Source organism: Nannobrachium achirus (genome assembly GCF_963921795.1).
Source record: "Nannobrachium achirus genome assembly, chromosome: 10".
In the NCBI taxonomy this organism is placed as follows: Eukaryota; Metazoa; Chordata; class Actinopteri; order Myctophiformes; family Myctophidae; genus Nannobrachium; species Nannobrachium achirus.
In genome coordinates, this window is record NC_137819.1 from 6,484,067 (window position 1) to 6,495,365 (window position 11,299).

At 40.8% G+C, this 11,299-nt stretch overlaps 1 protein-coding gene across 1 annotated transcript in view; it reads right to left on the reverse strand.

The window, feature by feature from the left end:
- The window catches only part of LOC308292369 (uncharacterized protein), a gene marked incomplete at its 3' end in the record, with an annotated part of 206,613 nt that overhangs the window by 177,822 nt on the left and 17,492 nt on the right, over positions 1-11,299 (reverse strand). The window contains exons 3-5 of the mRNA XM_080734682.1: positions 7,136-7,160; positions 6,104-6,121; positions 2,061-2,111 (exon numbers count right to left, since the gene is read on the reverse strand). Coding sequence (XP_080590808.1) covers positions 2,061-2,111; positions 6,104-6,121; positions 7,136-7,160 — 94 coding nt within the window. The remainder of the gene's footprint in view (positions 1-2,060; positions 2,112-6,103; positions 6,122-7,135; positions 7,161-11,299) is intronic.

Below are 11,299 nucleotides of genomic sequence, written 5' to 3' on the forward strand. Positions count from 1 at the left end.
ACCGTAGGGTAACCGGTCACTTCGCCAAAAATCCAACTCGACAAATTGTCCACGCTCATTGGGCAGGCTTGTCAATGCTCCTGGATTTGCCAGGATGATTGGCAATTACATCTACTATGTTAAATACTTTCTGGTGGAGGACCCCCAGATGATAAGTCATATTAAGGATGTCTTACTTTGCTTCTGTCATCAAATCTGTACATTTTAAGGCTGAAATTGTACCCATGCTAGTAAAGCAAGCCTGATAAAAGTATCAAACATGCACAAAATTCAACAGAACACAGGGAAATATATATCTGTTAAGAAGTTTTGGGGGGAGACCAGAGACCAGACCCCGGTTGGGGAGTTCCGCGCACCCCCTAAAAATAAATCTCCTGGATTCTCCTGGACTGACAGTCCAATGTTGACAGGCCTGCTCATTGGCGAGGTGTCCTAGCAAGTTGATTTGGCGAGCTGGATTTTTGGCGAAGTGACCTGTATTCTACCGTAGCACTCACCTACCCCAACGACCATACATGAAAGCTAGATAGCTGTTTTTTTTTGTTCATAAGGCTTTTTTTTACTGATTAAGTGCTCAGTCTACCAACGTTATTGCGACCGTAGGTCGCATTTACTACCAAAACCTCCACAGGCTGTCTGTGAGTGAGTCAGTGAGTCCGTCACACGTCACACTTTTTCCCTGCTTATATCTCCGCACCCGTTGACCCGATCCATGCCAGATTTTACACACACACTCCTTGCCTGCCAAACTACAACCTCCAAGGACCCCCGGAGCCCCAGGGACCCCCAGGTCCCTGGGGGACCCCCAGATGTAAAAAATGACCAAATGTGCAAAAATGACCAAATGACCACCCCAACGGGGCTGCTCACAGGGAATTCCCGGGGACCACCGACTCCTGGTGCTCCAGAACGGATGCAAAAGTGGTGGCGCCCCCAGTGGAGGACCCCCTGCCACTGCAGCGCACATAAAATGCCGTAACTCGGGCTAGGAGCGTCCGGGAGAGCCGGGGCCGGTACCTATTCGTCCGCCAAGGCAACGCGGATACCCCACCCCTCATTTCTCACATGGCCCTATTCTAGCGCCACCTTCAGGCCGATTTTTAAAACACATTTTTGGACACTGCTCCTACAGTTTTTGCCCTAAAATCACGAATATCACTACACAGCATGTCTACACTCATGTCATCAACATGGATCAGGAAGATTTTGGAAAAACACATTTTTGCCCTATTTGTGGCGATAAGCCACCTACGGTCGCTTATCTCCCGATTAGGGAGTCTTACTGGTGTTTCTCTTGCTTATTGTATTGATGTATTACCTTGCTTATTCTAAGTCGCTCTGGACTAAGAGCGTCTGTCAGGGTTCCCATACATTTTTACCAATTCATTTCCAAATCTTTTACCAGAATATTTAACCCAATTTCCAGGACTATATAACAATAATTCAGCTCAATAACGAGTCGCTTACACCTATGCTCAATGCCCAAAGACAGGCAGTGTATGCCAGTGGTTCTCAACCTTTTCAGGCCGTGACCCCCGAAATACTTCTCCAACGAACCGTCATGAAATAATCATATTTTAAAGTTGTATAACACGTTTCTATTGTGAAAATAGCAGATCTACATGCTCACAACACCAATGCTACATGCTCACAATGTAGATCGTCTATTTTCACAATTTCTGCCTCGATTATTTGACAATTTGGCCCATGTTTAATTTGTCATTTCAGAGGCATTAACAAAATCAATAACCAAAGACAATGCATAGCTATTTTTTCCAGGACCTTCCAGGACCTTTGATCAATTCCAAAACTTTTCCAGTACTGGAAAAATATTTTTTCTAATTTCAAAATATTTCCAGGAATTTCATGACCCTGGTCTGCTTACTCTGCTAAATGCCTAAATTGTACATAATAATACACACACACACACACACACACACACACACACACACACACACACACACACACACACACACACACACACACACACACACACACACACACACACACACACACACACACACACACACACACACACACACACACACATACATACTAACCTAATTTTGGGTATTTCGGGCGGCTTTCCAGAAAGATGCTTTTCAAATGAACTGGAAGAGAGAGTCAGTTATGGAGAAACATCAGCAATGCACAACATGGAAAAACTACTTTCATGTAACAGTATGTGTGTCAGTACCCACCAAAAGCCTTATTGAATTAAAAAGAAGAGAACAGCTGAACAAGGAAAAACCTTATTGTATGTTTGCACATAATCTACTGGCAATGATGTACAGTATATACATGTTATATGCTGGTAATAGAATACATTTATGTATATACTAGGCTAGGGCATTCACCAAATATTCGAATATTCGAATATCTAAGTTACTATTCGACGTTTTTCACCGAAGTCGAATATTTGCTTATTTTAATTGTTTTGTTTTCTCTTTTTTTTTAAAGAGATAGTCATAAGAATGAGTTGTCAATGCCCCTGGTGGATGAATTATTTAATGCTCTATACCAGGGGTTCTCAAATCTTTTTAGGCCGTGACCCCCAAAATAAACATATTTGAATACTATATCGCCTATGCCTGGTGGAAACTGTCACAAGGGCTGTCACAATTATTACATACATCATGTTGTGATAATCGTCATAATCGTTTTCATGTTGAAAAATGTTTATATATGTTCAAACATTTAAAAAATAGTGGAAATAGCAGATCTACAAGCTCACAACGTGTCGCCTTGTGAGCTTGTAGATCGGCTATTTCCACTATTAATGTTTTTTGTTTTTTTTAAGTATAAAGTTGTCAAATATGTCGGTCATTTCTTTGCATATTTAGGTTATGTGTCATAACTGCCATGTGCAACTTCAAAGCCTACAAGCCAAACAGAAATGTCATTGTCAACGACAAAAGCACAATCAAAACGTCAATCGCAATTATTTGAGTGACTGTTAATCGTCATGTAAAATGTCATAATCGTGACAGCCCTATAGGCCTGTGCAATTGTGCATATCCAAATCAGGTAGTTTTCAAGATTCAAATTAAAAGAATGGCAAAAGTAGCAGATCAGATAAGCCCAAAACGCGTAGCTTTGCCATGTTTTGAGCTTATCTATCTGTAGCAGTTCATTTGCCCCGGCAGCAACGATTATGTGCACAACATTGCTTATCTTGCCCATCCATTCAAGGCCTGCTCTGACAGGGGCGTCAATCGGGTATGGCAGCGGTGTGCAGCTGCCATACCCTGGGTCCAGGCGGGGGAAATAAAAGTGACTTTTAAATATAAATCCATGAATACAGTAAAATAACTACAAATGCAACATTTTACAAAATGGTCACTTTAACAAGGTATTGTGATTATATTCCCCAGACTTGTATTCTTCCCAGCTTGACAAAATGGTATATTCCCAGGTTCCGCAGGTCAGCTGCACAGGTGCAATGCATCATTGTTAATTTTACAATTTAATTTACGTTTACTAACATGCTAAGTTTAGCTGCACTTGAACAACCGTTCCAGGCTGCCATATCCGGCCCAAGAAACCGTAGAAACCTGTGTAAAAAACGGGGAAACAAATATATATTTTTCAGACATTGTGAAAATAGCCGATCTACATGCTCACAACGCCTCGCAGCGCGAGGCGTTGTGAGCATGTAGATCTGCTATTTTCACAATAGAACCGTGTTATACAAAATGTAACTGACGCCACTGTGCTCTGACCTGACCTCACACACAGTATCTCTGAAAGCAGGGTTGAGGTGATCGTGACCCTGGGTGTATTTGGAACACTTGAGCAGGCACGTGCACACATAGTCATCGAAGGGGGCTCGAGCCCCTGCCCTTTTATCTGCCTGTAAAAAGTGCCTTCTCCAGAGCAGACCATGAATGCAGTTTTTACTGTGGTGAAAGAAATGCAAATGCCCCTCTTCCCATGCCATATCTGAAGGCAGCATAAAAGAGAATTTCCTTGTCAAAACTCTCCAGAACTTGAATGCAGTATCTTATGTTGAAAGAATTGTCCTCTCTGTGTAGAAATCAAGCATCGGAAATAGCCGACCTCCAAGCTCACAAAGGCCCTTTTAGAATATTTCAGCCCCTGCCTCTCTAAAATGATCTGCACGAGTGACAGTTTTGTTTTGTCTATAGGTCTCAAGTCATCTTGAAATATTATGCTTTCACTCTGCTTCTACACACAGACACAAAAAAGAAAGAAAAAGAAAAAAAGGCAGCCAGACAATTTGAGTATAGACTATAGACTAGATCAGGGGTTCCCAAACCTTTTTGTCTCAGGGCACCCCATAAATATATATTTTTTTAATCCGAGGCACCCCTACATTATAATTTTCACTCCCAGCACCTTATATTTATAGCATATCGTCGTTGTCGGGTGGAAACCTTGTATGTCCAAAACCGTTAGTTTTGTATTTATCATCTATAAAATGTACTAAACTAGTGAAAACAGCCGATCTACAAGCACACAACGCTGTTGTGTGCTTGTAGATTGGCTGTTTTCACTAGTTGTGTGCGACTGTCTTGTATGATGAAGCAGGGCTTTGCTTTACCAAAAGACGTACACATTTGAAACTTGGAGATACGAGGTTTCTGCCCAACAGTGACGATATCTTAGTGATTATGTTGCGAGGAAAACGTTGAGATAATAGCCATGTTGGTTAGAACTGACTGAAAATAACCTTGTACTTCAAGTTTAAAATTATACTAAATAAGTGTCCAAATAAATTCCATATATCATCAAAATTATCTCGCGGCACCCCTGAGCTGCCGCCACGGCACCGTCACCCACTTTGAAAACCCCTGGATTAGAGTATAATGATTCCATCTCTCGGTTTTCAGGCTATATCTTCTGCACCTGTGTAACCACAAGACAAAACACGTGTGTGTGTGTGTGTGTGTGTGTGTGTGTGTGTGTTTGTGTTTGTGTGTGTGTGTGTGTGTGTGTGTGTGTGTGTGTGTGTGTCTCTCTCTCTCTCTCTCTGTGTGCATCATGTGGTCCACTCTTTTTGTACACTTCCTCTTTGTAAGACAGTTCCCGTGCCCTGTCTCCACCAGGGGCGTCAACTGGGTATGGCAGGGGTATGCAGCTCTCTTTCTCTTTGTCTATCTGTTCTGGTTAGTATGTTGTTAAATTACAGTAAAATGACTACAATTGCAAAATGTAACAAAATGGTCACTTTAACAAGGTTATTATAAGTATTATAATTATATTCTCCACACTTGTATTCTCTACCATCTTGACAAAATGGTATATTCCCAGGTTCCGCAGGTCAGCTGCACAGGTGCAATTCATTATTGTTAATTGTGGCACGTTTACTAACATGCCAAGTTTAGCTGCACTTGAACTACCGTTCCAGGCATCATGCCTGTTGCTAAGGTATGGCAACATGACTGGTGTCTCGCGCGCGTGCAAGACACCAGTCATGTTGTCATACCTTAGCTTTTTCTGAACTGACGCCACTGGTCTGTGCAAGACAGTCACAAGAAAGTGTGACCCCTCCCCCCTTTATCTAGGGCAGGGGTCTTCAACGTTTTCAGGCCAAGGATCCCTTAGTTGAGAGAGAGATGAAGCAGGGACCCCCACAACCTGTTCATAGATTCCATAGTTTCATTGTTTGACAGCACAATCATCAGTGTATTTTGGATTCATGTCAATTTGTGTTTTCAGATATTTAACCACTTGAACCGTCAATACTTAATAAACTTCACCTTTCACTCTGTACTTAGTCTGCTCTTTTTCCCCTCTACACCAAACCTCTTTGCCAAAAATGGCAGATCTACAAGCTCACAACGCCTTGCGCTGCGAGGCGTTGTGAGCTTGTAGATCTGCCATTTTTGGCTTAAGTTCTCAGAATATGGACGCTAGGGTTCAAGTGGTTTATATAAAAAAGGAGAAAAAAGGTTTCTATCACACAAAGATTTGGAGGACCCCCTGTAGTAACTCTGAGGACCCCATAGTTGTCCAGGACCCCCTGTTGAAGACCCCTGATCTAGGGTATCTATCTACAAGTCTCTATAATCAGTCATTGTCAACATTTTGCATTTAGCATAAAATGCAACACAAAATAATTAAAAAGAAGGGAGCTTACCTTGGCCATGGTACACCGCTGACAACCAGGAGGAAAAGAGCATCCAGAAAGAAAACAAACAGAACAGAGGTGAATTAGAGGTTATTAAAGAAAGCTGGAACTATTTGGTGCTCACATGCGAGACAGATAAGACGTATACGGTAGCTGTAAAGGAAGTTACGTAACTCGACGGCCATTTCATCATCACCTTTATTTATACTCGAAGTACAATTGAGGGCAAGCCCTCGTTTGCAATGTAGCCGAGGTTACAATACAGAACAATACAAACACAATATTAAAATTTAGGTCTAGAATTATTGACTGCTTTAACTGTTGAAAAATAGCAGATATACAAGCTCACAGCGCAGCACCGAGTGCCGCGCTTGCAAGCTTGTATATCTGCTATTTTTGGAAAAAGTCGTGAAAATATGTGCAAATCTTTGAATATATGTATTTTTAGAGCGAACGTTTGTTAACTCAAATTTTGCTTCTGGGTGGTCCTTGGAACTATAATATTTTGAGATATGAATATTTTTTTACAGGGGTCCTTCACATGAAAAAGGTTTGAGAACCACAGACATAGTAGTCTCTCAAGAACAGACTAACTGAGCTGTTAACTGTTAAGTGAAAAGGACCTTTTCTTTGACGATGGCTGGCCAGATTGCTGACATAGAAACATAGGGTGTTTCAAAAAACCTTAGAAGGATTCAAAAGACACTTATAGAATCGGGTCAAAATTCAAATTTTCACGATTTTTCAAAAATAGCAGATCTACAAGCTCGCAGTGCGGCCCTCGTTGCCGTGCTGTGAGCTTGGATATCTGCTATTTTTCACTAGTTAAAGCATTCAATAATTCTAGGCCTAAATGGGTTAAAACAACACAATAATTTGTGCTGTTGTGGAACCAATTTAACTCATCTCATCACAAGTATTAAAACATGTGTAAATATTCATATTCAATTGAATTTAACTGGCATTTCAACATTTGTTGAACATAAAATGATTATCTTTGAGGCACATGTATGGTTCTTCCTAACTCACTGAGGGCCTTACCTTTCTGAAACAGCTGTGCCTTTTTCTGTGGATAGAGAATAAGAGACAGGTTTGAGTAATGATTCATTTACACACCGTCACACGGAGAAGTGTAAATCAAGCTCATGCAGTTTCACAACGTTACTATCTGAGTCAACACTGACTTGACTTGATTCTTGGAAGCTCTTGCAACACGGGGTGCGTTCGGAAATACCGCACTGAGCGCACTGGCCAATACAAACTAATACGTGAGTGCGTTCGGGGTGCGCATTTCCGAACGCACCCCAAGATATCAAGCTGGATTCCCTTGCATCCATTGGCCATTTTAGGAATTCACTAGTCCATACCCGTCTGTGGATATGAGTAGTGACGAGTTTGGGTTATGCACTGTGCACAATACTGTATGTCAGGGATGGAAAGAAACTTTGTACTTGCAACATGCATGCGCGCACGTCCCGCCGTTGCCACGTTGCACGCACACACACACACACACACACACACACACACACACACACACACACACACACACACACACACACACACACACACACACACACACACACACACACACACACACACACACACACACACACACACACACACACACACACATTTTGAAATGCTTTATTTATGTCCACATAGATACATAGTTTGCAATGGACATAAATACTATCAGTGCAAAATTCCTCGGGAGACATTCAGTTACATTGTGACTGTGCACAGTGATCAGTATAACCTTACAAAAGTACAGCTCGCAACAGTAGCATTACAGTATTACAGTAAAACAAATTAAAAAAAAAAGACTGTATCTACCTCATGGGTACAAAAAGCAGCGCCTCCTCCATACAGAGCGGCTACCAATAATGGCAGATATAATATCTTGCTAACTGTTTGGCCTTCCTCTATCAGCTATCTGAAGGCCTAACCACAAGCTTGTGAACATGGCCCAGGCTGCCGAATATAAACACAAGAAGATTACACTTGTAGCCTAGCTGTAAGATGGTCTGCTTCAGCTGCTGCTATTTCAGCATCTTGGTTAGAAAGGCCTCCTCTAGACTGTAGTCAAAGGTACAGGCAACCTAGGGTGGATCTTAAATTACCTTTTTTTGATTTTCTTGAGTCTTACCCCCCAATTATGTTCCAATGTACAAAAGACTGCTTTGGTTAAAATTTGGTTGAATTTCAAGCATATTTAGAGGTAGCTCAATCAAGTCAAAGATTGTACATTTTATTGGTCAAAATCGAATTGCACTGCAGGCACATTTAAGTTATACATTACACATTATTCTTATACTAAGCACAGAAATTATATTTTTTAAGATTACAAATCCAAACACAAATCTGATTACATGTTTGTCATATGTCAAACCAGAATTAATGTATTGTAGGAAATAGCAAAGCAAAGAATGACAAATTGCTATTTTTCATTTAACGTGCACAATGACATGTCTTTATTGCACACTCTTCAATCATACTCACAACACACAACAAGCACACAAAAAGTCACTGCATTATAAGTCACTGCCGAAAGTCACTGCATTATAGCAATTCAGTAGTTACTGATCAATTAAAGTTCGTTTACGGCTATCAGGATACTTGTGCCGATGGTTCTGCACAATTTGCAGCAAGTATTGGAGTTGGGACTCATATTTAGTAATGAGACCACAATATTCTTGTATTAGGGCAACCCCACGCTCTGCATGATCATTGACAACATTCATCGCCTTCACTACAGCCAGAGCTTCTTGGTAGTCCACCCTGGGCTCCCACTCATCGGGATCAACGTCAAGGAAGTCATCTGGGAGATCCATCATTTTGAAAAGCACTTCAATGTTCTTCCTTGCAATTGTTCCAAGGTCAACAGTAATTATCTTCATATGCCCCTGTTCATGATCTTCATTTCCATCTTTCATGGCTCTCACCATCAGCCTCTTCGTTTGCACGCTCACTTGACTGTCAAACAATGCAAGTCCGACGATCTCTGGAGCCAAATACCATAAGTGATTGGAAAACTTTTGAGAAGCAGCTTTAGACACCTCAGCATTTATTGATGAATATTCCAGCAACGATTTTAACAGCTCCAAGTCATTTAGTGGAGCGCTGACAGCAACAGGTGCCATCATCCATGCCTTTACATAATTGCAAACTGCAGAAATGCACAAATCCATGCATGCTTTTTCTTCCCTGAAGGTCAGTTTGAATAGACCGTTTGTCAGCCTTCTGATTGGTCCCTGAGACTCCCTGACTGGCCAACCAGAAAAAAACATTCACTTTTTGCTATCGGGGGTGGAGTTTGTGCAGTGGATAATATTGAATGTGGCTTTCAACAACTGTCCGCAGTGCGCGACACGGAGATCGGCCGGTACGGTGATAGCGACGGCAAGCGTCAAGCGATCTCGCTCATCATAACGAATAAGCTTCAACAAACTAGTTCACATGTACCTTATCAATGGTCTAAGAGTCACGATTGGGTACATATAATTTAAATGGGCAGAATTACGAAAAGCCAGCCTATTATGTGAGGAGAAACATTCTCTCTGTCCTCTTCCTAGTACCCAAGATGCAATGCGCTTCTCTTTCTATCTCTGATCCAGAGGATTAAACTAATTAAAACATTTATTTTTCGGGGGAAAACTTAGCAAAAAGTTTTGCTATGTAATTACTGTACCTTTTTCTTCCCTTTTTATTAATATCACGTAGATGTGTTTTTTGTGGTACTTTATATAGCTGTAATGAGGCTATGAAGGGAAAGAAAATCCCATCCACTACCACTATAAAAGAATCTGCAAAGAGGATTCTGTCCCACTGGGATTAAACAAATTAAAACATATATTTTCGGGTAAACCCCCTGTTTTGCAATGTAACTACTGTACCTTTGTCTTCCCTTTTTATTAATATCACCTAGGTGTTTTTCCTTTGGTACTTTATATAGCTGTAATGAGGCTATGAAGGGGAAAAAAATCCCATCCACTTCCACTATAAAAACAATCTGCCCAGGGTTAATGTCCCATCATAGTAACAGGGCAGAATGGGGCGGGATTTACAAAAGGGTTTATTGGCCATGAAACATCCAGATCTTCATAAAATAAATAACCTTTGCCATCCAACGGGCATGATGGTAGCTCCTGGAGCTCTGAGCCGGATATCTCGAGCAGCAAGGTATCCGGTTCATCAATAAATGCTGAGGTGTCTAAAGCTGCTTCTCAAAAGTTTTCCAATCACTTATGGTGAACAGGGGCATATGAAGAGAATTACTGTTGACCTTGGAACAATTGCAAGGAAGAACATTGAAGATTTTTTCCAAGGTGCTTTGAGTGGGAGCCCAGGGAGGACTACCAAGAAGCTCTGGCTGTAGTGAAGGCGATGAATGTTGTCAATGATCATGCAGAGCGTGGGGTTGCCCTAATACAAGAATATTGTGGTATCATTACTAAAGATGAGTCCCAACTCCAATACTTGCTGCAAATCGTGCAGGACTATCGGCACAAGTATCCCGATAGCCGTAAACAAACTTTAATTGATCAGTAACTACTGAATTGCTATACTGCATTGACTTTCAGGGGTTTTGGGGATAAACAAGGAAGTGGGGCTGTGTGCTTGTGTGTTGTGAGTATGATTGAAGAGTGTGCAATAAAGACATGTAATTGTGCACGTTAAATGAAAAATTGCAAATTGTCATTCTTTGCTTTGCTATTTCCTACAATACATTAATTCTGGTTTGACATAATGACAAACATGTAATCAGATTTGTGTTTAGATTTGTAAGCTTAAAAAATATAATTTCTGTGCTTAGTAAGAATAAGAATAAGAATAATGTGTAATGTATAACTTAAATGTGCCTGCAGTGCAATTCGATTTTGACCAATAAAATGTACAATCTTTGACTTGATTGAGCTACCTCTAAATATGCTTGAAATTCAACCAAATTTTAACCAAAGCAGTTTTTTGTACATTGGAACATAATTGGGGGGTAAGACTCAAGAAAATCAAAAAAAGGTCATTTAAGATCCACCCTAAGGCAACCTCTAGAATGAGCACCTCCCTGCTACTCTCATTAACCAACACAAGATTGCTGAGATTAGGGCTGTCATGATTATGACATTTTACATGACGATTATTTGTCATTCAAATAATTGCGATTAACGATTTAATTTTTTTGTCGTTGACAATTACATTTCTGTTTGG